Genomic DNA, 27,937 nt, shown 5'->3' with positions numbered 1-27,937 from the left:
CCTAATACAAGTCGTTCGTAAAGCCTATGAAAAGTAAAAATGTTTCCATTCTGAACTATTGGAACTATCAGCTTATTTTCAGATGTAAATCAACATTAATGTCTACGTCTTCACAAAAGTGGAGAATATTACATCGAACTCAATTTTGTTTTCTAATTGTAACGATTATTAACTGTTGAGGATCCGAAGTAACACTTTAACAATTACGAAGACGTCTAGAGTCTGGCGGTCTGCAGACAATGCAGAGCTACTCGCTCCCTCTGGGGCAGTCTTAAATCCCTCGCAGCTTATGTGTAACCATTCCTCGCACAACTCGCACTGTACCATGTCGTCCAAACACTCAGACATTGAACCATAAAGAAAAAAATTGGTGTTACAAGTTTGTTTCTTATTGAATCTAGCGGTGTTCGGCTATCGCGGAAAAGATTCCAAAACGACCTTTCTCCAAACATTAAACTAAGTACTTGCGCATTTTCCTTTGGTCAAAAGAAACATCCGACGGGTCATTTCCAGCTGCCGGTTCGTATGCATTGGCGATACGCATGTTTCGGATTAAAAACATACTTTAGTACGCACTGGGACGTAAAGTGTTATCTATTTCTACTAGAACGTTAAGGATAATGTTTTCACTCAGTCATGAGTTGAAATTTGGATCCCCCGGTCGATATCTGTTAGCGGATTTGGACCGGGGGGTACAAATCCGCTAGGACACTGGAACTTTTTTAAAAGTGTTAAAACACACTTGCCAGCGATTTGTCACCGAAGAACCAGAATTTTATAGAAAATATCATGCCTGTTGATCGTCCAACTGAAGTAAAAGTCGCTGTCATGTAATAGTGAACATTTCATATCGGGCAATAAAGCAGCCAAGAAATGTTTTAAAAGCGTTTTGGAAACGTAAACAAATGTAGAGTTTCGAAATTTGGAGCGTGATACAGGGAGTGTTTTCAGTTTTCCATGTATTTGTTCAAGCGTGAACGACGTTCTCCATCCTAAACTTGTAATTGCCTCCACAACTGCCAACAAAGTGTTTGGATACACCATATTGCTAAAGAGTTCAGGAAGTGATGAAAGTATGCGATTTGCGGTCTTTACGGTAATGATGGCAATCAGCTTGCCACCATGCATTGCACCATTCAACTGAAAAACTGAAAGTTTCTTTCTTTTTTTGTTGTTACTAACGAAAATATCTAGCGCATCTCGCTATTTTGTGATGAACAGGGGAAAGAAATAGGCCTTTAGCCGTTTCATTTGGAAGTTTCGCCGACTTTAACAGTCTTCTTTCATTTGATAGTTGTTTACGTAAATGAAATTATTTTGATTGAGTCAGGTAGGGGTAGCTTCAATTATTCATGGAAGACTTCTCAAAGCCGGAAACATTGGCAGAATATTGAAACAGAAATGGGTTCTTGACTTGAATGCATCATAGTTAAGAATAGACTGAGGCCGGAACAATATTTAAAGTGAAATAACCCTGCAGAGACTAAAAAGAGAAGCTTCCGCTCAGGATCATAGAAAATGAAATTATGGGATGTGGGGTAAAAAAGTGAAACTTCGAGGAAGATTTAAAACAGACCATTTCAAGAGCATATTCTATTTCGTGTGCCGTCACGTTTGGCAGGTGAACTTGTGGACAAGATGTCCTCTGTCTTCTTTTCATTTTTACTGACAGGTGATACGTTTATTTTGAACTGTAACTTTGCCATCAATTAATTTTCCACACTTATATCAGCTGCTCTATTTTATAGGTTGCCTGATACAAAATTTTGTGACTGGAAACGTGGGTAAGCTACTTTAACTCATTGAGATAAATATATCTTGATCTTCTGCTTTGTTATGGGAGTAATTATCTTAGGACTTGTCAAGATACATTTATTGATAGTATGTACTGTTATTACTATCAGCAAAAGAGCCTAAGATCTTTTTTCACTAACTTATTGGTTTGACGGTCGTTTCTCTCAGTGCGATGATACATGCATGTACTTTCCCTGTTCAAGTTAGATGTGGTACAATGCCACGTTATATGAACTAACAGGCTAGGTTTTAAAGTTGATTTGGTTTTATCAACTGAATTGATGATGTAAACTGGCCAACGTAATTTCTAAATCTCACATTTTGAGCGTTAGCCCTTCGTTAGAGCGAGGGGTTTCAAGGTGATCCATTTTCAAAACATACCTCCAAGGAAAGCGTAGAGGCCAAACAATTTTTAGGGCTACTCCGAAACCAACACTATTTAAAAAACCGCAGACCTCGCATTTGGTTACTACAGTTTAGCTGCAATTATGTGAAAAAGTATTATTTTTTTCCTCTAAAAATAATTATATTTCAAGCAAAATTAGTATAACAGTCGTCAAACCTCTCTAGGTATACATAATTTCTCAGGCAGCATTTCCCTTCGACTAAGCAAGGAAAAACTCCCCAATTCATTCGTGTTTTCAAAGCATACTCTTCCTTATTGAAGCCACAATTTCTTTCAATTTCATTTAATTGTCTATCGGTATCCTCTGAGGTACCTCTCCCTTGTAGAAACTAAAATTACGAACAGACTTATTACCATGGAATTACTTTTTTTCATGTGACAGTTCGATTAGTTGATGGGGACAACCCATTTGAAGGGCGGGTTGAAGTGTTGCATAATGGTTCCTGGGGAACAGTTTGTGATGACGATTGGACACTTAAGGAAGCCAACGTGGTTTGTCGCCAACTAGGGCTGGATGGAGCCTCTTCAGCGGTCGAGGGTGGACGTTTTGGGAAAGGAAGTGGAAAGATATGGATGGCTCGGGTTAAATGTTTTGGAAATGAAAGAAGATTATCAGATTGTTATTTTCCTGGGTGGGAAATACACCGTTGTAGGCATTTTCAAGATGCAGGAGTAATTTGTATGCAAGGTAATAAAAAATATGCTTTATACTAAAAGTTTGTTTTCGTGTTGCCATTTTGGTGACTTTTTCTGTCTTTAATTGTTTTGTTTTGTTTCGTTTTTTTTACAATTATATTACGTATCCATGATTTCCTGGATTGAAGAGAAGCCTTACAGCCCCATTTAGTAATCTTTCATTGGCATTCTTTTGACGCTAAATTCAGTGCTATTTTAACCATGTTTGCATTATTCTTCACGTCGTGAACTGATTTTTTCTACAATCACAAAATAGCTCGTCCTAGTTCATGGGAAAACATTTGGAAATTACATTTACCAGGCCTGCTGTAGCATTCTCCAAACTTTAGGAAACTTTGTATTAAGACAGCAAACTAAGGTCTAATTTGAAGTTGTCACTGAACCAATTATGATTGATGCTTTTACTCTTTGGTCGTGTGGATCAGCTTTTGCTGGCAAATCGACGAGGTTTTGTTCGGTTGTTTTTCTCAAAATTAGCGGGGAGAGAGTTATTAATTTAATTCATGCATCGACTCATGCAATAATTAGTTAACAGTTTATACATTTGAGGGATTAACAGTTGGTGTGAGGATCATCGACATCGACATCGACCAACCTATCCAAGATTATTTATCGCCTTGTCACGGCAAGTTCTTCCATGGCCAGTCACAATATCTCGCCGTTTGCTTCTCTCGTCGCTCAATAACGCAAAACAATATTCCTTCCGCCTCATTACCTCCACATAGAAACTAAAATCACAAATTAACTCTGTTAGCATCTTATCCTTTCCATTTGACAGTTCGACTAACTGGTGGAAGTAACCCATTTGAAGGGAGGGTTGAAGTGTTTCACAATGGCTCCTGGGGAACAGTGTGTGATGACCAATGGACAATTGAGGATGCTAACGTGGTTTGTCGCCAACTTGATTTCGAGGGTGCTTTGAAAGCAGTCGCGTCTGCTCATTTTGGTGAAGGAACTGGAAATATATGGATGGATGACGTGTATTGTGTTGGAAATGAAAGAATATTGACAGAATGTATACATGAGGGATGGGGGAAACACAATTGTGGCCATAGTAAGGACGCAGGTGCAATATGCATCATACCAGGTAAACAGGAAATGCCCATGCTGAAAAATTTTCTCACTATTGCCACTTGCCATCCCTGGTTCTTCCTTTTTATCAGAAAGAACATTTCGCAATTAAAAGACCGCATCGTTTTATCTTCTTTTGGTAATAACGATTAGACTAAGATAATGATTAGAATTAGACTAAGGCAAGCCTAAAAACTGAGTCCCACTTAGTCAAACTGTGGAGCTTTTTTCAATTTTTGGATGGTTATCCGCTGATCAAATCAACTAACCCATCGATGAAAAATTCTTCTCGACGTCAAAGCAAATTTTTCCTCGGTCAGTCACAATAGGGATGCAGCATATCCCCCTTCCCTTCGTCTGAGCGAGGAGAATATCGCGAAAAACCCCTTCGCACCACCATTCTTCTATAGAAACTAAACTAGCGAACGTACTAACTATAGTCTAATTGCTTTTATCATGTGACAGTTCGATTAGCTGGTGGAAGTAACCCATCTGAAAGGAGGGTCGAAGTATTTCACCGTAGTTCCTGGGGAACTGTATGTGATGACTATTGGACAATTAAGGAAGCCAACGTGGTTTGCCGACAGTTGGGTTTCGCGGGTGGAGCTTTGTCCGCGATCACTTCTGCAGGTTTTGGTCAAGGACGTGGAAAAATATGGATGGATAACGTTGATTGTGATGGAAATGAAAGAAGATTAAAACTGTGCTATCATGCTGGTTGGGGACAACATAACTGTGACCATGTTGATGATGCAGGCGTTTTATGTATCCCAGGTAACTGCAAAAAACCTTAATTTCGTTGCGATTGATTAGTATCGCATCTAGGTATGAGTGGTAATACTCCTAGTTGCTTCTTGTTAATGAAGCCGGGATAAACTCTGGCTGGCATGGGTGATCCACTTGTCTCGAGTATAGACTTAACCCTTTTTCTCTACCCATCACCTCCCGATAGAAATTGTTGTCACAAACTAATTAAGGATAGTCAGTTACCTTTCTTTTGTGACTGTTCGATCTAATATTTCCTTGTCCTAATTTGTTCGTGTTTTCAAAGCATATTCCTTCTCAATCAAACCACAATTTCTCTCAGTTTCCATTGCTTGTCTATCGGTATCCTCTGAGTTACCACTCCCTTTTAGAAACGAAAATTACGAGCAGACTAATCATAATCGATTTTTTTTTTCATGTGACAGTTCGATTAGCTGGTGGGGGCAACCCATTTGAAGGGCGGGTTGAAGTGTTTCATAACGGTTCCTGGGGAACTGTTTGTGATAACCGTTGGACACTTAGGGAAGCCAACGTGGTTTGTCGCCAACTAGGGCTGGGTGGAGCCTCTTCAGCGGTCGAGGGTGGAGTTTTTGGGGAAGGAAGTGGTAAGATATGGATGGATCAGGTTGAATGTTGTGGAAATGAAAGAAGATTATCAGATTGCTCTTATCCTGGGTGGGAAATACACGACTGTAGCCATTTCGAAGACGCAGGAGTAATTTGTATGCAAGGTAATAAAAATATGCTGCATACTAAAAGTTTGTTTTTAAGTTGCCATTTTGCTGACTTTTTCTGTCTTTAATTGTTTTGTTTTTACACTTATATTGCGTATTGACGATTGCCCAGATTGAAGGGAAGCCTTACAGCTCAGTTAGTAATCTTTTATTGGCCTTCTTCTGACTCTAAATTCGGGGCTATTTTGACCAGGTTTACATTACTCTTTACATCGTGGACTGATTTTGTCTACAATCACGAAGATTATGTGAACTGAGAAAGAAAAGCTTATCCTATTCCATTACAAAGGACCCGGAAATTACATTAACTTGGCCTGCTGTAGCATTCTCCAAACCTTAGGAAACTTTGTATTAAGACAGCAAACTAAGGTCTAATTTGAAGTCTTCATCGAATCAAATACGTTTAATTTGATGCTTTTACTCTTTGGCTGTGTGGATCAGCTTTTCTTGGCAAATCGACGACGAGGTTTCAGTTGTTCGGTTATTTTTATAAAAATTAGCGGGAAGAAAGCTATAAGTCTAAGGGCGGTCAGCGGTCAGCGGTCAGCGATGGCGGTCGGTCAACTAATTTTTAGCTCCGTTCTTATGTTCACTTTCCACGTGTTTTTACTGTTCAGCTGCTTGAACAATCTAAGCCACTACTCTAATTGGCGGTTTTCCTCAATTGGGCATGGATTTGACACACCGGGAAGCGCCCCAGAACCTTCCTCGATGCTTTATCTCGATCCTAGTAGTTTTTGCCGAATCCGCCATTTTGGATTGAAATCATTGTACAAATGAATGAAGCGAAGGCGGTTTCTCCGAAGACGGCTTCTGTACTCAGCTAACGGAACAGCGTCTTTTAACCCATCTCTCCTGGAAAACAATCTTAGCGGCGACATTCATCCACATCCTGGACCAAACTCTACTTCTAATTGTTCATCTACATCGACGAACACAAATATTAGCTTTCCCTGCAACACGAAGTCAAACATCAGGATTGCTCATTTAAATATCCGCTCCTTGAAGTCCAGGGAACACTTCACTCTGCTAAAAGATTCCGTTGTCTCAAATAATTTCGACATCTTTACGATATCAGAGACTTGGCTGGATTCTTCAGTCAACAACGAGAGCATTCATATTCCAGGCTACACTTTGTATAGACAAGACCGTGGCCCGCACAAACCTGGCGGCGGACTATGTGTTTACATTAAGAAAAACTACAAAGTTTCATCACTGGAGAATGTATCCTCAGTTTCTGATAATAACTTTCAGCAATTGTGGCTAAAAGTGCAAAGTCGCTGTTATAAGTCATTCGTCATCTGCACAGTATATCGACCACCGAGTACTCCATTAAATTTTATAGATGATCTTGCCAACAGTCTTATCGAATCCCTCCTGTCAGGTCTTGATGTCATTATATTGGGTGACCTCAATTGCAACCTCCTTCAAGATAACGCAGAATCCCGTGCTTTAAACGATTTTTGCTCTACTTTTAACCTCACCCAATTAATCAATAAACCAACCAGAGCCACGGTGAATGGGGAATCGTTAATCGATGTTGTGATGACCACGAATGAGAAACTAATTGCTTCAAACGACGTCCTTATGTCAACTATTAGCGATCACAATCTTGTCTACATCTCGCTGAAGTTAAAAAAGCCAAGGATCAAGCCCTGTTACGTCACTATTAGAAGCTATACTAATTACAGCGCCGACAATTTCCTACGTGATTTGTCATTTGCGCCTTTTCACATAATAAGCCTATTTGACGATTTCAACGATCAAGTTGATGTATTCAACGAACTGTTCTTGGAAGTACTAAGTCAACATGCTCCAGTCAAGAGGGTTAAAATTAGATCTAAACCTAACCCGTTTATCACACCAGAAATTCGTCAACTAATGAGAACGCGCGACCAATGGCGCAAACTTGCGGGAAAAACAAATGACCCCTTCCACTGGAACGGATACAGATTTTTTCGTCAAGAAGTGAAAAGGGAAATTCGTGTGGCCGAAAAAGTTCACGTCAGGACTCAGATCCTGGATAGCAATGGAAACCCTAATTCAATTTGGAAAATCATTAACCGGTGTCTACCACGTAAACAACAAGATAGTTTTATGGCTTCTGAGGATCCCACTAGGTTAGCTAACGAATTAAATGATTTCTTCACCTCCGTCGGCAGTATTACTGCTCAAAAAGCCAGGGACTTATCTTTACATCATGGACTTAGTGTAAATTTGGACGTGCCGACTCCTTTACACATATCCACCGACGTTAGCCCCGAATTATTCGTTCTCCATCAAGTCACGGAAAATCAGGTAGAAAGGGTGATTAGAAGCCTACCATCTAACAAAGCTCCTGGAATGGACAAGATATCCTCCAGAATTCTTAAAGACAGTTTACCCAGTACGCTAACAACAATTACCCACATTGTGAATAACTCCTTTGTTACCAACACATTTGCACGTGCATGGAAAACAGCAGAGGTTACACCTATTCTCAAATGCGGTAATCCAGATGTCCCTAACAACTATCGCCCCATCTCATTATTACCAATAGTCTCAAAAGTCACTGAAAGGTTGGTACATGGACAACTTATGGAGCATCTAATTAGAAATAATAAACTGGCAGCACATCAGAGCGGAAATAGAAAGCTTCACTCGACAGAAACAGCTCTGTTGTACGTTACAGATCAGTTGCTCCAGGCTATGGATAACAAGAAAGTTTCCATCATGGTCTTATTAGACATGTCTAAAGCATTTGATAGTATTCGACACGACATCTTGTTATCCAAGCTACAAAATCTCGATTTTTCCCACGGTGCGTTGAATTGGTTTCAGAGTTACCTTTCTAACCGACAACAGTGCGTTCGAATAGGTGACGCAGTTTCTAAAGTACTCCCACTTGAGTTCGGAGTTCCGCAAGGCTCTATTTTAGGTCCGGTTTTGTTTACAATCTATGTTAACGACCTCCTTTCTGTTCCTAAACGTTGTCTATCTGCCTCCTATGTTGATGACTGTAAATTGTACTTGTCCTTTTCACCTGCCGAATTACCCACGTCCATCCTCGCCTTAAACGAAGATCTTACGAGAATATCTCAATGGTGCTGTAAAAACTCTCTTTTGATTAATCCGGACAAAACTAAGGTTCTAGCTGTTGGATTACCACAACTTTTAAAGAAACTGTCATCATTTAGTATAACACTTTTTGACAAGGAAATAACACCTGTGCCTGTCGTTAAGGACTTGGGTGTTCTTCTCGACACACACCTCAGTTATAACCAACATATCACTGAGATTGCCTCTAAATGCCTTTTTAAATTGTACCAAATTAACAGAATCAAACACCTCCTGGATAGGAAAACACTTCTGTTAGTAATAAATTCTTTTGTCTTTAGTAAACTCCAATATTGTTCAACTGTCTGGAGTAATACCAGCAGCAGCAATATTGACAAGTTACAAAAAGTCCAAAACTTTGCCGGGCGAATTATTCTGGGACTAAGAAAGTATGACCATATTTCGGATGGGTTGCGATCGTTGAAATGGCTTCCTATTAGAGAGAAACTCATTCTAAATGACGCTACTATGATGCACAAATGTATTAACAAGCTTGTTCCAGACTATCTTGCTGATATGTTTAAATCACGTTCTCAAGTCCATAATAGACAAACTCGATCATCTGGTGCTTTGGATATACCTTTATGTCGCCTGTCAACAGGGCAGCGGTCCTTTGCTTTCAGAGGAGCCAAACTTTGGAACTCCGTGAACGATAACATTAAGTCTTTAAAATGCCCCAGGAATTTTAGACGTCATCTTGCAAACGTTTTATTAAGTTGATATATTATATTATTGATATATATTTTGTAATTATAATATTATTGTATTTACATTCTCAATTAATTTATATATTTGTATTTTTTTTTTCTATTGAGCTGAAAAGCCCACTTAGGGAGCATCAATAAAGTATATGTATGTATGTATATGTATGTAAGTCTAATTCATGCATCGACTCATGCGATAATTAGTTGACAGTTTATACATTTGAGGGATTAACAGCTGGTTCAATTGATGTGATGGTCATCCACATCAACCAACCTATCCAAGATTATTTAACGCCTTGTGGCAAGTTCTTCCTCAGCCAGCCCCAATATCTCACCGTTTACCTCTCTCGTCGCTCAGTAACGCAAAACAATATTCCTTCCGCCTCATCACCTCCTTATAGAAACTAAAATCACAAATTAACTCATGATGGTATGAGTATAAGATATATATGAGTTGGCTAACAAGCCAACTGGGATGTATCCCAGGTAACTGGAAAATACCCTTTACAATGTAATTCATTGTTTATAAAATGTTATAACATTGCGCGCGTGCTGGCCCTTTATAAGCCCTATTGAGCCGCTACGAACAAAATCTTTATTTACGCACGCCCGTGCGTAAATAAGATGACGTGAGCATTTTTTTCACCCGGCTTTAGAGTTTCCGTCCTGTTAAGCTGCCGTGCAGTTTTCCTTCTCTTTGAAGAGAATATGGAAGAAACCAGCGAAGAACTGCCCAATTATTCTATCGGCATTGACCTTTTAGGTCTTGATCCAACAAGCACCAAAAATAAAGCCGAAAAAACTCGCAAGTTGCATGTTTCGCAAATTTGTCGGAAGACCAGCTGCAGCAAATTTTGGCCGAAAGACATTCACTAGGAATATAAAAATTCACCAACTGGTCATTAACAACATTTAAAGGTAAAATTTCCGTATTTTATTGTTGTTTTTAAATTTGTTCAACCTGGGGAATAAAGTACACAGTTGTTAATTGGAAATTTACCAAAACCAAAACAATCAAAGCCGCAAAAAATCTAAATCTAAAACCCTTTTCCCCTTAAACTTTGAACTTTGATAAAATGTTCTCGCTCAAACCAAAGTATAAAATGTGGCGTGTTTTTGACCAGCCAATAGGGACGATTGTTTACTTTTTTGAGCGTTGTGAGAATTTTGCACTCTATCACAATAAAAGGCTTCTTGGCGAAGATCCTTCTTGTCGCTCTGATATAAAAGAATTTGCTCATGCTTTTAGCTGTGTGTATATCGAGTTAAGGATGCACTTGGGAAGTTTGGAAAGCACTAAAAAAGCTAGAGTTGCTATCAGCTGCGCCTCGAGCTACTCTTAGGAATTTATCGTGCTCTCCAAACCTCCTGTGTGCATCCATAACTCGATATACGCACGCTAAGCATGAACAAATTCTTAATTAACATTGCAATATTGTTAACTTTCTTTTCCTTTTCTGATAACTGAAAGAGCATTGAGTTGTTTCAGTCGTTCGTCCTAAATCTAGCGCATAAAACCCTTATATACAAGGGTCTATGTGTTTAATTCTTGGGCAAAACACTTTACTCTCCCCATGCCTCTCTCCTCCCAAGAGTTTAAATGGGTACTGGTAAATTGTCAGGGAAGCCTGATGAAATATTGGGGCGTAATATTGTTGCGATGGATTGATATCCCATCTGAGAAGGAGTGATTATACTCCTAGTTGCTTCTTGTTAAGGAAGCCGGGATAAACTCTGACTGGTTGGTCCACTTGTCTCGAGTATAGACTTGACCTTTCTTCTCTAACCATCATTTCCCCATAGAAACTGAAGTCACAAACTGATCAATGATAGTCAATTACCTTCTTTCGTGACAGTTCGATTAACTGGTGGAGCAAACCTATTTGAGGGGCGGGTTGAAGTGTTTCATCGAGATTCCTGGGGAACAGTGTGTGATGCCCATTGGACACTTAAAGAAGCCAACGTGGTTTGTCGCCAACTAGGATTCGAGGCTGGAGCTTCCGCGGCGGTCAGGTCTGCAGGTTTTGGTGAAGGAATTGGAAATATATGGATGGATGAGGTAAACTGTGTTGGACATGAACGGCGACTAATGGATTGTAATCATCTCGGATTGGGAAAACACAACTGTGACCATAGCAAAGATGCAGGTGTTATATGTATTCCAGGTAATTACAAAATGCCTTGTACTATAGAATTCTGTGGGCTTCTCCTAGTACTTCCTTTAACTTCGATAAGACTTCCTAATAAGGATACATAGATTCAAGCTAGCTTTAAAACTGAAGCCCAGTTAATAAATTCTTAATTACTGACGGGAAAGTTAAGGTTAGGTTCAAGGCTCGATGGTTTTTTCATGTTTGTATGCAGTTGCCCTCTGTAAGAAATTCTGCAGAGGTTTGTTAAGCAAGGCTTCTTTCTAACATTTGACTGCATTCATTCGTCATTTCACAGTTTGATTGGTTATTGGTAGACAAATCACAAAGTTGCAAGAGCGGATGGAGGTGTTTCACAATGTAATCTGGCGAACATCTCCAAAATCTCATTCGAAAATCTCGAATCAGCTCACATTCACACAATGTGTCTGTTTAAGTTGCCAGCTCCAGTGTTTAAAAAACTTTTTGTACTAGAAGAAAAGGTAAAATACCAAGTATTCCAGTGCTCGTAGATTAGACAAAATAAGCTAAGTCTGCGTCGATTTGAAACTGGATATCCCAGGATTATGGGCGAGCGTGGTAATTCGTGATGGACGTGACAAAACTACCTTCACTGTTAAGTAGCTTCCATTTACGTATATATTTCAACTTTTCCATTTTTTGGTAATTATTTCTTCCTTGCGGGTTTTCATAATGCCTGGCTTACTTTCATTTTGAAAAATAGAATGACAACGGTGTAATATGAACTTAACTTCACATAGGTTTTAACATTTGTGCGTTTTTTTAATTCCAAAGATCCTCACTATTCGCCTCCTACTTCTCCTAAACCTAAAGGTATGTACTTTATTTTTATTGCGAAAAAGTACCTGCGAACAAATTGTGGCGAAAATGCTTTCTCTGAAGGACAAGTTTGCGCTCCAGGTAATAACGGCAGTCTCAAAATCTCGTTTCAGCCCACATTCACACTATGTGTGTTTAAGTTGCCTGCTTCAGTGTTTAAAACACTTTTTGTACATGATCAGAAGGTAAAATGCTAAGTATTTCAGAGCTCGTAGATTAGGGAAAATATTGGCGCTTCAAAAAAGTATCATCTTTATCCGAATTCGGAAGCCGCTATTTTTGTACCTTGCTAAATTACCAGGCCGCTTGATTATTGGGCCACAGCTTCACTCCTATTTTTTTCAATTTCTTGGCGATCTACTCGAATCGTTAGAAGTGACACAAAAGGAATTTTTTGTCTCAAATGGTTACCTAGAGAAGCATGTCTTTGTGAACTTTCAATTGAACAACGACCATTCAAATGGGATGGATGAAAATGGCTGTATAATCTTAGGCACAAAGAAAATGACAACCACAAGTGTATATATATAAGTGTATATGTAATATATAAATTTAGCTGAGCCTAAAAGCGGAGCTCGCAATTTTTTTTCCCGCACGTCTTAAGGGCACAACGCCTTGCTCCGGCCAGGACTAGAACCCGGGTCGTCCGACTCGGAGCTCAGTGCACTGACCACTAGACTACTGGACAAAGCCGTGGTGTTGGTGTGCCCGCGGTACAATTGACCACGCATGTTAAAAGTAGCATCTTGTACGGTCGATCGTACGGTCGTGCGGTCGTAAGTCCAAATTTTTTCGGCTTGATGGGTTACTACTATTTTGTATAATTATGGGGCTACGCTCTGCGAGCTCCGCTATAAATCAAAATCATCAAGTGGAAGGCAAGGCCGTGGTGGTCCCCACTGATGCAGCCCGCGGGTTGGAAAGGGTGGGTAAAAACAAAGGCGAGTTATCAGGTCCAAGGCGAGCTAACAGTGATGCAGTCGATAACAAAACCAGCGTCCATGATAGAGGCACAGTTAATGTATAACTAACGGTTGCTACTTATTATATTGCCATTGGACAGTATCCAATGCCTCACATATAACTCCTTAGTTTCAAGTGAAAGAAATTCACAGCCTTTTGTCATTGCCACTATCATTTTGTCCCTTTTTGTTCTCGTGTTAATCGTGGTAATTGGCTTCCTGAGGCAAAAAGTACGCGCTGAGAGGAGAAATGCTGAAGCACGTCTGCAAAGACCTCGACATGCTGGTACTGCAATTCGTTCTCCAGAGTACGCACAACCGACTGAACAACAAGAAAACACATACGAGAAAGTAAGAAATGTGAGTGCCTTTTCGTTTAACTTTACAATGAATTTTGCCAGTTTTGCTGATAACAGATATGAAAATACGAGGCGTTGATGGCGTCTCACTTTCGCGTTCTGTTAACCAGTTTCAATTAAATTTCTGCGTCCGTTAACTCTTGTTCGCCTTCTTCCTTTTGCAGGTGTTTCCGGGAAAGAACACCAATCTTACATCCCAAAATGCTTAGTTGAAATCACTGAAGACATCTGATAGTTGCGCGTATATGACACTAGCTGCTTGCTAACCGAGGGTGACGGCCGGGAATATTGGCTCAAGGTCGTTTTGATACGGACCGATCGCAGCGAGGTCCGCACATAAACGACCCAGGGCCAATATTCCCCAGTACGGCCTGAGGAAGTGAGGTGTTTTTAATAATTAATTACATGGCACTCGGGCTAAACTTGTTTATTTCTAATTTGCCGACTAAAACTACACCACCGTTTCCGTGGAATCGGTCCGTATAGCAAATCCTTAACCAAGTATCAGAACCTTTACCTTAGCAACCCTTGAGAAATAACAAACACCCTTATATTTCTTATAAGTAAAGAGAAATTTTTTGGTTATTTTTGTGTATCAGAGTAGACCAATAAGGAAGGTATAAATACATTATTAGATAATAAAAAAAGAAAGTCTTTGCTGAAACAGAGAACCAAGGGAAACTTAAATTACCTCCAGCGCTGGAAAACACGTGCAAAGAATTTGCGATCGGTTTTGGATTTGCATCTGATTGATTGATCAGGTAGTAAGAGATTTTTTAGGCCAATGGTCGAGGATTTTGAAGGAAAATCGGAGTGGCCTTTGCAAAAGCCTCCAAGGAATATCTTAGATTTAAAAATAAAACGGCCATTTTTTCATGTTCATTGTATGCACGATCAACATATTTATACTTAAGTGGAAATTAAATACGTGTAAAAAAACATAAAGAAATTGCCGACAAGAAGCCTGATCCCAGGCTTCGACGAGATTCAAACCTGCGCCTCCCAGAAGTTACTTCCACGCAATTTGACAACAAAGCTACCAAGGTACATGTTAGGAGCGAGACAGATTTTACGAACTACGTTCTTTGTGACAGGAAATGAGTCTGGTTTAATGAGATATAAACAATCCGATCTTGTAAGTGTTGATCCGCTTTAGCGACAGGAAATCCGATAATCTTAACTTTATCTTAACTCAGAGTAAGTCACTGGGCCCTCCGAAATGGGAGCATAAAAACTTATATTAGAACAGAATAAAAACAAGTGAGAGCATGAAGTTCAGAGATTCAGAAAGCCATATCTTGGGGATATCATAAAGTTCATAAAGGTAACGTAATGGTTAAGGAAATCGACAGAGGTCTTTGTTAAGGATTTTATTTTTCCGTTTTTCGGACGCACAATGCGCTAATACATTTTAATCTTGTTGGGCTGACTAGCAGATGAAAACATTCTATCAATAAATTCAGTCCAATATGTGCATACTTAAAACTGTTCGACTGATTGCTTTAGGCCCTTTTTGGGCGGTGGATGGTCATCCACTGATCGAATCGACCGATTCATTCAAGGATACCATGTGCGCGCATAAAGAGTTGGGAGGATTTATCAATATGTTGAGGCGCTCTCGAAAAAACAGTTCTTACACTCGCGTTTATTGAGAAAAACTATCCATCGTCATATCCAAAGCGCACTCAAAGAGTAGTTCTTGAATAAAGTAAGTTTTAGGTAAAACTTGTCAATGACTGAGAATTCCTACTGTTGAGTGGCAATGCCCTCCATGATCGACTTAGTAATAGACCTAAGCACCTACCACTAGCAGTCTGCCCAAAAGATCTCAGCGTGAGTCCAGATTAAATAATGTAAAGAAGTTTTGTGGTCCGTTCCTTGTCCGCATCACAGAGGTTCCATATTATTAGAGACCTTCATATATGGATGAAATAAGTCAGAAATTTTTCCGGGGCATAGGGAACTCCTCGAAAAAGATTGGTGTCCGTAAAGAGAGATCTCCCTTGCGAAGTTTCCTCTGGAAGTCACGCAACGTTCTCTAAAGAGCGTTGCGTGATTTCGTATTGTCAGTGACTTCCTCGCCCCAATTTCCCCAGCACCCCTCGGACGATTGAGCAGGTCACCATCTTGCACACTGTGGTGAAATTTTCTTACCTTGGCTAAATGGAAGGCTCTCTGTACCTAGCGTTTTCTGCACTTTTGGTGTCGGTCATTGTCTGGCTTCTTAATCCTTTTCATAAACTTCACAAGTTCTTGAATTATTCCTTAAGAAGAGACGGTGGCATGCGAACTGATCTTCCGGATGGGGTTCGCTCGTTCAACAATATGCCTGGCCCAAAGGGATGGCCTATCTTAGGCGATATGCTGAACTTTCTACGAAAATCTGAGTTCAAAGAAATTATAGTGGAGCTGAAGGACTCGTTTGATAAGTACGGTCCTGTTTTTAAGAGGAATTTTTTGGGAACATCAGTGGTTTATGTCAAAGACCCAAAGGATATCGAAGTCGTCATCAAAGCAGATGGAAAACATCCCATGCGACCTCCCTCAGCTGTAAGCACGGCGATTAATAAGTACAGGAAAAGCAGAAAACTCCCTAAAGTCCTTTTTGGATTGTAAGTATTGAGAAATTTGTGAATCAACCAATGAAAAATATAGGTGGCAGAATTGGGGGGGTTGTGGGGGCAGCCTCCTTCCCCGCCCCCCAGGAAAAATTTGGGGACTCTGTACACCAACGTATAAGTGTCGATGATATTACTAACGCAGCATAAAATAAGCTTCCTTATATATTCAGTCTCGTAGTCTTTTCAAATTGTTTCATCAGGATCATATAAGGCAAAATTAAATGTGGGATGAGTTATTTCATCTGAACGACTCCAGCTTGCTGGATTTTTCCACTAGACTTAAGTGAGGTGGATTAAATTTTGTATTGATGTGATAACATGTTAGGAATGGAAACAGACAGTCTTTATGAGAACTCAACCGTTTTTTTTTTTTTTTTCATCAAATAGAGTAAGCTCTTTTTTTTATTTTCTACAAATTTCATAGCGGTGAGATGTATTTTGGCTCAAAAAAAAAAACAAAAAAAAAAGGTGAAAAGGAAGAGAATCAAAAGCAATCCAAGGAAACAAGAATTTTGCTTATTTGGATGTTTCTGTAATAAGTTACATATGATTTGAATTCCAGCTGTGCTAGGAAAGTGCAACAGAGAAATAAGGTAACAAAAATATGGTGGCTAAAACATTACATTACGCTGCAAGGAAAGGATATTTACTTTAACAACTCAGGGGACAGCATTTCAGAAAAATTTGAGTCAGGGTATGCACTTGGCATAGTTTATTAGATGAGCTAGAAATGTCCCCCTCTCTCCTCACTTCAAAGTCCTTTGTTGCCATTGAAACATTAAGGAGAGAATGAGATAATTCACTGCCTCAGCCAAACAAAACTTGACAGAAGATCAAGTTTGGCAGTGTGGTTGGAGTTTAGCCCTTTCCTCACAAAGTTTCTTTCTAACAGAACCAAAATGAAAATCTCGAGCACAGAATACTGAAAAGGCAACAATTTGTTGGTAGGATTTGACGATAACACTGCAAAGAAGTTTGAGGAACTGTTAACTTTTTAAACTTTAACATAAATAGCCATATTTTCTGCACTGTTCTCTCTGCATTTTCTATATCAGTAATGACAATAAGGAGCTTCAGTTGGTGATCATTTTCCTTATTCTCATGATGTTTACAGTTTAATGAAGAGTGAGATTGTAAGGAGAAATTAGCGGCTAGTCATTCTTATAAGTTAGAGTCTTAAGCTTTTACACCACAATGTCAGTATGTATATTCCCCATACTATTCTATACACATTTGCTAAGTTGTTGACAAGGAGAATTTGCTCTATAATCAAGAGCCTCTTTAGTTGGTGATCATTTCTTTTATTCTTGTGACCTAATTGTGTGATTTAGGGATGACTTTGTGAGTAGAAATTAGCAAGGGTTTTAAAATGCTTTGAAGAAGGAGTCAAACTTGGCAAAAGTGGTTGACTGTGAAAAGTTTATTTAAAGCCAAAAGGTAATTATTTTGACTAGAGTAACCAGCAACATGATGTCAAGATGAACATGAACCCCAGCAGTCACCAGCTTGTTTTGAAATCCATGAATTAGATGCTAGTCACTCTTAGGGTCACAGGGTTAAGAAAGAGAGCTTTTAAAAGTCTTTGAGAGTGTAAGGTATTGTGTAATGGTAATTAGTAGGTTATAGATACTATAGAGTGTAACAATCTAAGAGACAAAGAGATCTTGATCATGTGGTAATTAAGAATGAGTTTTACACAAGATATCATGACAATTTCATGTATGATATACTTGAGCTCTTGGGAAAATAATAGTGGATTAAGGAACAATTTACCTCAAGTGTTGACCTAAGTGGTAGCATAAATGAAATTTGTAACTTATGCTTGAGGTGAATCAAAATGAAAAAGGACTACATTTTGATCAATTAGTAATGCAACCACATTTTTAATCACATTGGTTAATAATTGTTCACCAAAGTAGAGATAAATATCCACCACTTTCACTAGCACTGAGGTGAATAATTTTTTAATTATATACCACACAGATACCTCAAAATTAGTTTATTTCTCTCAATATACCAAAAACTGGTTGGAAATTGAAATCTTGATTATTCACCCCTGGCTGCTCCAGGGGTTAATAATACTTGCTATTCACTTCCAAACTAGCCAATTGGCACTCAGGAAACACTATAGTCTACTTGTGTGGTATATACTAATGATCAGTATCCACAGGAACAAACTAATATACATTTTTTTGTTTTTATCATGAAATGTGTTAATATTGTAATGTTTAACCCACCAGTATTTAACCCTTTCACTCCCAAGATCTAATTAGTAATTCTCCTTACTATCTGTCATACAATTCTTATGATGTTAGTTCAGAGAATTTGGTATTGGATCAACTAATAATCCCATAATTGATATTCTTCTCTACTCTCATTACCTACCTGCTTGATATTGTATTGATATTGTAAGGAGAAATTCTGTCTTGGTCACCTTTGGGAGTGAAAGGGTAAACCAATAAAGTGAATATGTGTATAATAACATAGCATGTGAATATTGTAGTCTATATGCTGTGAGACATTATACCACTATCTGTTTAAAGTACATACAGACTAGGTTAGTGGCTTAAAATCCCACAGTTGACAGACTATGATAATCACATATTAAGCTGTTATCTTATTACCAACCAATAAGTAGTTTCTCCATACAAGACCTGTTCATTATCAAACAGAGATAATGAGAAGAAATGGAAAGAACAATCTAGGGAATATCACTTGGTTTTATACTAAATTCTCACAGCTAAAATCACAAGAGAGGCATGAGATTCAGTGAGGAAAACATAGATATTGAGAGTAATAGAGAAAACTCATTCGCAGAAAGCTCACATGTGGTCTTTACTGATGTTTGGTTCATTTTGTTGTAAAAAGTAACCATATTTTAAGGACTGTAAGAGAGAATTAAAAATCAGATCTTGGGAGTGAAAGGGTTAAAGGAAACAACCCTTCAAAGTCTTTAACTGATTAACTCATTTTCAAACTATTCTTGAACGACCTTCCCGATTTTCTGATGCCCAAGCTTCTTATCGAAAATTTCTTGATTGGCGGACAGTTTTGGATGCCCTGGCTAGATCCAAATAATAATAGGATCAATATCAGTATCTGGGCAACTGCCCACCTACCCCTCCCCTAACTCAACAACTGTCAATTGACAACAAGTTAAGGTTAATGTTGGGTTAGGGGAGGGGTAGGTGGGCAGTTGCCCAGATACTGATATTAATCTAAATAATCCAATTTTATACTCTTCTTTATCAAATTTGACAATAATATTTGGTCTCGTGTTTCCCTACAGGGACGGTGAGGAATGGAACCGAGTACGAAAGGCTTTAGCGTCGAAAATGCTTCGACCGAAAGATATCCGAGACAACCTGGAAAACTTTAATGGAGTGACAAGAGATGCTATAGAACATATGCTTTCAGTGCGGGGTGCAGATGAAGTAATTCCAAATCTCGAGGAGGAACTTGGAAAGTGGGCGACGGAATGTACGTAAGCTGTTTCACGAAAGTGTGAATAGATCCATTAAGGCTGTGATCCCAGTAAATGAGGTGTATCACTGATGCAAGTTGCTCTGTAGGTAGAGCCTCTCCCAGTAGGTATCTCCAAGGGACCCTAGGGAAATGGTAGAAATACCAATGGAAGAAACCAAAACCCTTGGCGAGGGAGCAAATTACAGCACGTCTAAAACGTGTTTCTTCCTCCGCTGATCGGGCGACAGGAAAACAAAAGGCTGAGCATGTTACATGCGCAATCTGTAGGTCCCGCCAGGGGTTTGGATTCTACGCTGACCGTGAGCAGAATTTGTTTAGAGTTAGTCCTGGGTACTACTCCACAGTTGTAAGTAATTAATAAAGGGAATGAGTTTTCAACGAAACTGTTGTGCTGCGTCAGTGGGAGAATATAACAGGGTAATGAAATATTCTCAACTGAGTTGCTAGCATAAATTGGCCACCGTCAAGAGTATCAAAGGTGACGTTTCGAGTTCTAGCCCTTTGTCATTTGCTCTGACGAAGGGGTAGTGCTCGAAACGTCAGCTTTGAAATTCTTAACGGTGGCCAATTTATGCTGTTGGTAGCCATCGTGTTTGCTCCCTTTTACCACTAGATGGAGAATTAAATCATACAACGTTTGATTTTGGGTTTTTTTTGTAGTTTAGTTGATTGCAGTGCCTGTGATGGCTGGGCCTTTGGTCCAGGAACTTCTTGGTCCTTTAAATTTTTTTCCTTAAAAGGTTGGCCCTCAGAAGTTTGGCGCCTTGGCCAAATACCCACATCATGCTTTATAAATGATAAATCAGCGCAAATATCTGTTTTTGCTATTTTACATATAGCTGTGGGTACACTGGCATTCGATGTAAGAGTTGGAATGTACGATGACCCACCGAACAAAGAAACCGTGAAAATGATTAAGTCGAGCTCAGACGCCTTTTCACTTATGGGAAAACTGAACAAAGGATGGGAAAGTTTTATCCTCAACTTCATGACGACACCCACGTACTTGAAGTTTTGTGAAGCACAAGACACCTCCATAGGCATTGGTCAGCATATAGTGGACCAGAAAATTATGGAACTGAAGAAAGCAGCCGAAGATGGTGAAGCTCTCAGCCAGGATCAGGGTTGGTAAAACTTGTTAGTAAATGCTAATCTGTAGTGACCTGACCGGTGGAGAGTAAGCCTTTGGCGATTTTCCCCGAATGCCATCGACGTGGTTAACCAAAACCACTCTGCATTAGCATAGCGGCCAATTCAGGTGAATTCATTTGCAAGTATTAGTTACCGATATCGTCTTTGTGTTATAGCGGTGCCTCTGCTGACCTACCTCATAATGAAAGGCGAACTTACACCACAGGAGATCAACACACAATCTATTGGGATGTTTAGAGCAGGAGTAGAGACGGTGAGATGATAACATATTAACTAAGGTGGGGCAAAGACCAAATATCACGACCACAATCTTGAGAACGAGCGACAATATAATCAAAGCCTCAGGAGAGGAGTTGCTTTTCTAAAATCATGCTTTGTATTATCACAGAAACTGTATTTTCTTTTAAATTATTCTTCAAAAAAAGCGAAGTAGCCATCTATAAAATCAGTCTATCAGTGTTAAAATCATCTTGCGCACGGTGAATATGGCAAAAAAACAGTGACATAATTTTCGAGCAATCAAAGCGCGTGCATCTGCAATTTCACCACATGTAATTTTCGAGGATGAATGAGGGTGGTCTAAAAAGAACAACAAACCAAAAAAATGCAGATTTTTATAATCAGTATACTTTTGGTTAGCTCCCTCACCTTTCAATAACTCAGTTGTCGTTATAGATAGATAGATAGATAGATAGATAGATAGATAGATAGATAGATAGATAGATAGATAGATAGATAGGTAGGTAGATAGATAGATAGATAGATAGTTTTACAGTTTTATAGTTTTATAGTTTTATAGTTTTATAGATAGATAGTTTTATTGACTAAAAACATAGCAGCCATAGGCTGAATTACGTCAAGCTTACAATTACAAATATATATATAAATATAGGGTATATGAATACAACAAGAAAACTATAAAGACCCTATAATATAATATATAATTAAAAATATGAATACAATTAATTAAATATGTAGTTATTAAAAACGTGACTTAGAATAAAACTGTTCTTGCAACGTTCAGTCCTACATCATGGTAGTTTATATAGTCTTTGGTTCCTAAGGCTGTAACTAGATATGTTCACTTCTGGCAAAAGTGAATGTAATTTGTGTTCCTTATTTGTAGAGATCTCGACGAAGAGTCTCGAGGAGATTTTTTCTTCTTCCTATATACTTTCATTACCTCGAATTTGATTCAGGAAATATAATTAGATTCCTTCGGTTGATTTTTAAGATAATTCTGCAGTAGAGAAATCCAATTTTCATGAAAAATCCTGAATAATTTTCCCTTGACTTTTCTCCACAGACGTCCACTGGGCTACAATGGCTCCTTTACGATCTGGCCCGTAATCCAAAGGTGCAGGAGAAGGTGTATGAAGAAGTGACCTCGCTAATTGGGCCCCATGGAGATTTTACGCCCGAGAGTTTTGCCAAGTTGACTTACATTAAGGCTTGTGTCAAGGAGTGTCTGAGGTAGAAAGATGTTTGTGTTCACAAATTTTTTGTAGGAGCACCAGCTTATTGAGAAGTCTGTACACAAATTGTTTTGCATGTTCAGTTTGCATGATCAATGTTGATAGAGGGAAGGGGGGAAGGGGGTACAAGCTTTGATTCGGTAAGCGCAGATTTTTTAATATATATGTATTTTTTTCACTCTGGATTAAAAAAAAAAACTAGCAAATATTCCAAGGCAAGTGCAGTGAAAAACTTAAAGTTGAGTAGTAGTATGTGATCCTATCATTACAAGAAGTTTGGTGTCGGAGAATCACTGAAAAAAAAATCCTACAAGTCTGAAGGGGAGGAGGTGCCAAGCCCCTCCCTTCCTCCCCCCCACCTCGTCCCAGAACCCCCCTGCTGGATCCGCCACTGAGTTTACCACCGATACAACGTGCATTTCTCATCAAGTGTTTTTTTTAAATATATATTTCAATAGAATGCACCCTCCTGCTACCGACTGGGCACGCCGTCTAAGCCAAGATGTGGTTCTTTCTGGTTACCATGTCCCAACAGGTGTAAGTCAAATCGTTCAATGTTTTTTAACAAGGTTGCACTCTAGTTTTTATTAACAAGTTTTCTGCATCAATTACTTGCCAGTTGAGATGAAAAGGGCATGAAGATATTTTCTTGACAGATCCATTAGTCCAAAGACTGTCAGGCAAGTTTTTGAACAAGCAGATTTATCAAGAGAGAAATCTGGAAACGTAGATGACTTAAATCATATAAAAGTTTTCGTTCCCGCTGTCTACTTTACAACTACAATTGCAAAGAATGTACCTCGACTTTTTAAACGGTGTTCAACAGTATTTGGGAATCTCGCCCCAAGCCCGCGGACTTCCTTTCGGCGAAGCTTCCGGCCGAAACTAAGTTTTTAGCTTGCACGTTTTTTGTCTCAGGGCCATTCTTTATCCGAATGAGACTGACACTAGGCACATGGCTCTTGACAAGTCTGTTGGGAAAAGGGTTTTTTTTCAGAAAACAGTCCAATTCACGGCTATGTTTTAAGAAACTAACTATTTGAACCCATGACCTCTAAAAAACCGGTGCACTGTTCTATCAGCTGAGCTAACAAGCCGACTGGGAGTCGGTCATTAATAAACCCATGTAGTGATGAGTCAATGACTTAGAATATATGAAAATCATATAGGTGAACTGTGGTTTTCCCGTGCAGGCCTCAATGTTTCAGGCCTTATTTCCACTACTGCTTTAGTAGCGTGCATTACCGCGAAGATCGCTTTCATATTTATTTTTGAAGCCGCAATTCACATGTATGATTTTCATATATTCAAAGTCATTAACTTTGCTGTGTTTCCTTTGCTAAATGAGATTTTCCTTGTTTAGGATCTACATTCCTCAGGGAAGCAGATCCTTAGCCTTTGTTACGCTGCTAACGCAGTTTAATGGAAACTTTGTCTTCTTTCTTTCAGGCAATCGTGGTTTATTCCAACTATCTTTCTGGGCTCTCTGAGGAGTTGTTCAAGTTTCCTTTGGAGTTCAGACCTGAACGTTGGTTAAACGAAGATCTGGGAAAAGTTCACCCTTTTGCCATATTGCCATTCGGAGTTGGACCACGCATGTGTATCGGTGAGAAGTGTAGTAGTTGTGAATGACAAGGAGAGTGTCTTGTTTTAAACGAGTCTCCAAAAAATTGAGCATGCATTGAGTTTGCTTTTGCTTTTGTTTTTGCTTCACTTCGGTGAGTGATTGGTCTTACAAATTAACGCCATCATCATCTTCGCTAGCGAAAACGATCATGACTTCATTTGTAACTGGGCTCCCTTGAAACAGTCTGTCACAATGTGGACTTAGGATTGCCGGAAGTGGGCCAGGCTGAGAGGTGGCTTGATAAACCGTACATTAGCAACTCTCATGTAACTCTTAGTGAAGTCTCTACCTTAGAAAACACACAGATCAGCCTCTGGCTTGCTCTAAGCCAAGCACTTCGCCCACACCGGCTCATACTGGATGCCAATGAGAGCATATTTTCCCGCTAATTCCGGCGTCAAATGCAGGGAAATACAATTCACTTTACCCCTTGATGGAAATCGAAGACGAAACATGGTAGAATTTCACGAGGCCTTACGACTGACTTAATGGCTTTACTTAATGATAAATACTGAACTGCGAAAAATAAAGTGAATTGCAGGGTTGCAACGTAACTTTTTTAAATTGACGATGGTAATGATAATGATACGAAAAGATGAGGGTGCTGATTGGGAATCACCATAGCCATGAAAATAAAACACCAATTGCTACCTTGGTTGATGATGGTTTGAACTGTCGTAATGCAAAAGTGATCTCACCTCACCTCTTACATCATCAGTTTTCAATGCTAAGACTGCCGTAAGGAATTTAATTTAACAAGGCCACTGAAAAAGATAAGCTCAAACCATTTGTATTTTGACTGATATATTTGAATAATCTTTCCTCTAGGGCGTCGTATCGCTGAGGCTGAAATATATCTTTTGGCAACAAAGGTAAGCCTATTAAAAAAATAAGAAGGATAAAGAAAGATGTTTTTTCATCTCTCTTACTCTATTTACAAAAACCACGTTGCTGATCCAAGCAGTATACCGGACGCAAGCCATATATGAACCTCGTAATGGGCCTTGCTTACCATAGAGTCTCTGCAGCTCAGTAGTAGAGCGTCGGAGCGCGGAATCCGAAGGTCTGAGGTTCGATTCCTCACAGGGAGTCAGAATTTTGTTCTTTGTCCCACGCTCGTGACAGGACGAAAAAACATCTTTCCCTACAAGGAAAACTTGTTTGATCACTTCAGTTTGCATGCATGATTAGCACGTTGTAGCAATATCAACTAAACCTGCCTGCCTCATTTTTTGGCCTTCCCATGCCTTGCCCATTTTCTGGTTTTACAATCACGTCCAAGCGTTCCTATATTTTTTACTTGAAAACCTTGCAAGTCAAAGATTGAAAGAGGCGCTTGACTTAAATTTCGTTTACGACTAGCGGTATAGCCAGGATTTGAATAAGGCAACCCTATTCATTCACCGACTGAATTGCTGCGAAATTCAAAACCTGACACGTTTCCGACTGTTTTTCTTGAATTGATCATGACAACTTTTATAAACAGCTTTGGGTAACGACATTTTGAGTCTAACTCGGTTATCCTCGAAAATTTGGTTTTATCAACCGAGCTGCTAATCTAAATTGCCCATGGTAAAAGAGCTTCTCTAGCTTACATCCCGAGCGTTACCACTTCGCCCTCGTTAGCCCTTTGCTCTGACGAAGGGCTAACGCTCGAAACGTCATCTTTAAAAACTCTATACGGTGGCCAATTAATATTTGCTACGAGTGTCGATGTAGAGCAGGGTTGTTCTTAGACAAAACTCAGGTTCGTCGGTAACAGCATCAAACTGATTTATTTCCACGTAGTTGACTTATCAACTTTACAGCAGTAAGCTTCTTCACAATCCTCTTTCCCTATTTTTTGATGAAACTGTCGCTCTTATATATATAAAGTACAATGATTTAGAAACTTCTCTAAAGAACTAAATTTAGTAGATTAACACGGTTTTCAAATTTCAATAATTACGTAAGAGATAGAACGTTCCAGAATGTTCTTATACCAGAAGGTCACGTCTGGATGACTTCGGGTTCTAGACTGTTCTATAGAATGTTCTAGGACTTAACTTAGACAATTTTTCGTAACAATATTATCAACCCAGTTGATAGAACCAAATTATCTTGTAACACCCCCCACCGACGCATTACCATGGTTTCTAACCCCCTCCCCCCATTTCCCTCTGTTATCATCGCCCCGACTTCCTATTAATTATTTTGAAGGATCTTATTCAAGCTTATGTGTGATCATTTTCAGCTGGTACAGCGGTTTGTCCTGGAATATCACGATGCGCCAGTCGGTATGAAGTCGAGACTGTTGTGTGTTCCTGACAAACCACTGAAGATCAAATTTATTGACCGTGCGTAACTTGCTTATATGGATGTTCGTTCTTGACGGTGGGAATAAATAAAATAGACATTTTTTATCAAAAGGTATCGGCAGGATACACTCCATAAGATGTGTTTTACTCAGCGAGAGTCAGTGCAATTTTTTTTTTAAATCAAGCCCTTCGCATTGACGACTTCCAAATTTGAATTACGCAGAAATGAGTACTTGATTGACTAAAAAGAATCAATGGAAATAATATATTTCAAAGCAAAGTGACTATGTGGAAAATAAGAGGTCGTATTAAATTTTTAACTCCGAATATTGCATTTCTAGTGTTTTGATTGGTTCCGAATGTTAGCTCATATTTCGGGCCAAGTCATCTTATAAGAAAATGCATTGCGAAGCGAAAAAAAGGCTCCAAATATCCAAACGTTCAGGATTTACTGAGATTTCATAAAAACAATTATTCTTTTCGCGGATGTTGGATGCGTGATTGGCTCTTTATCATCTCTATTGACGATGATTAGGTAGAAGCTGCAGATTGTGGCTCGCAGAAGGCTTTTTACAGCGCAACTGAGAGAGGAAATTCGTGTATGTCTCAAGCTTACGCGAGAACATTGGGTATGACAATATAGAATGGTGGTAGTACTGAGTGGAGTCCAATTCGATCTGTACCGGTATCGCAGAGGTCATGGGTTCATATCCCGTACGGGCCTGAATTTTTTTCAGGTCCTATTTACAACTACTAGTTTCAGTAGTGTTCTTAGCTGCGAGGATCTCTTAATATCATCGATCTGTAATGTTTCGACCGATTTTTTTAATCACTAGTATTATTACAGACAGAATTGGACGACACAAGTCCTGTTACCAATTAATCACAACCTTTAAAATTTCCGAAAAAAAACCAAATATATCTATTACAAATATCTCCAGTGGAGACAATGTCCCAGGTTAACAATTTCTCCATTTTGGAAATTCCCCAGTTTTTCGCAGGATAAGTGGTTGTTGCCATGGTTTTTGTGATGAATTCGGTGATTGGTGGATTTAGCTGAGTGGACTGGGTTGCTTCAATTGTCCGACAACAGCCAACTGTCAGATTACAACTTTATAAAGTTATTTGTGAAAAATAAAGCACTTACTGCACCAATCACATTTGAGAAAATTGTAATGATTATGATTAGACGGATTATTGAAACCACATGCAATTTTGTTTACAAGTTACAGTCGAACTTGTGTTAAGTGGTCACGGGAAATGTCAAGGTGACCGCTAAATACAAGTGAACCGCTAAATACAGGTTCCACAGTAAGGGGGTTTTATGAAAGACAAAAAATCGCAATTTTATGCCTTAATCGACCGCTTAATGTAAAAAAAAAACGCACTTCAAAATGCTTCTAGCCTTTATTTTGGGAGATGAGCGTGGGTTTAATATACTTAAAACTTTGTTCTCAGTTTTATTTGAGTGGTTTGACTTTAAGTGACCGTTCATTATAAGTGGAAAACAATACAAACAGGCCGTTGGGACTCAATAAAAGGTGACCATAACCGCTTAATAGAGGTGAAAATTATATTGATTAAGGGGAAAGAATTTCGTGATTTTGACCGTGTAATACAGGGTGGCCGCTGAAAAGAGGTTCCACAGTAGTTCTCTTACAAGTTTACTATAGTCATAGAATTCATAGCTCGTGTATTTTCT

At 39.1% G+C, this 27,937-nt stretch overlaps 2 protein-coding genes across 2 annotated transcripts; both read left to right on the top strand.

The window, feature by feature from the left end:
- Positions 1-1,612: 1,612 nt before the first annotated feature.
- LOC131780711 (deleted in malignant brain tumors 1 protein-like) lies at positions 1,613-13,786 on the top strand. Its single transcript, XM_066168308.1, has 10 exons — positions 1,613-1,672; positions 1,749-1,784; positions 2,583-2,888; positions 3,675-3,983; positions 4,433-4,741; positions 5,158-5,463; positions 11,123-11,431; positions 12,212-12,337; positions 13,349-13,569; positions 13,742-13,786. The coding sequence occupies exons 1-10, from the start codon at positions 1,639-1,641 to the stop codon at positions 13,784-13,786; spliced, it is 2,001 nt and encodes a 666-aa protein (XP_066024405.1). The 5' UTR covers positions 1,613-1,638.
- A 1,902-nt stretch (positions 13,787-15,688) lies between these two features.
- LOC131790980 (1,25-dihydroxyvitamin D(3) 24-hydroxylase, mitochondrial-like) lies at positions 15,689-27,772 on the top strand. The gene is made up of 9 exons (XM_059108281.2): positions 15,689-16,189; positions 19,488-19,678; positions 20,524-20,808; positions 20,992-21,089; positions 22,143-22,309; positions 22,770-22,848; positions 23,761-23,917; positions 24,767-24,810; positions 26,172-27,772. Exons 1-9 carry the CDS (start codon positions 15,741-15,743, stop codon positions 26,280-26,282), a joined length of 1,581 nt encoding a protein of 526 aa, XP_058964264.2. The 5' UTR covers positions 15,689-15,740; the 3' UTR covers positions 26,283-27,772.
- The last annotated feature ends 165 nt before the right edge of the window (positions 27,773-27,937 follow it).

Source organism: Pocillopora verrucosa, chromosome 6, assembly GCF_036669915.1.
Source record: "Pocillopora verrucosa isolate sample1 chromosome 6, ASM3666991v2, whole genome shotgun sequence".
NCBI lineage: Eukaryota > Metazoa > Cnidaria > Anthozoa > Scleractinia > Pocilloporidae > Pocillopora > Pocillopora verrucosa.
The sequence above is the reverse complement of the archived record's forward strand: the minus strand, read 5'-3'. Positions and strand labels throughout refer to the sequence as shown.

Bases quoted from the DNA above. Each gene is read 5' to 3' on its own strand.
- LOC131780711 (XM_066168308.1), top strand. From the start codon at position 1,639: ATGTCCTCTGTCTTCTTTTCATTTTTACTGACAG. The intron at 1,785-2,582 runs GTAAGCTACTTT...TTCATGTGACAG, and splicing joins TTTTGTGACTGGAAACGTGG to TTCGATTAGTTGATGGGGAC. The intron at 3,984-4,432 runs GTAAACAGGAAA...ATCATGTGACAG, and splicing joins TGCAATATGCATCATACCAG to TTCGATTAGCTGGTGGAAGT.
- LOC131790980 (XM_059108281.2), top strand. From the start codon at position 15,741: ATGGAAGGCTCTCTGTACCTAGCGTTTTCTGCACTTTTGGTGTCGGTC. The intron at 16,190-19,487 runs GTAAGTATTGAG...GTTTCCCTACAG, and splicing joins CCTAAAGTCCTTTTTGGATT to GGACGGTGAGGAATGGAACC. The intron at 22,310-22,769 runs GTAGAAAGATGT...ATATTTCAATAG, and splicing joins TGTGTCAAGGAGTGTCTGAG to AATGCACCCTCCTGCTACCG.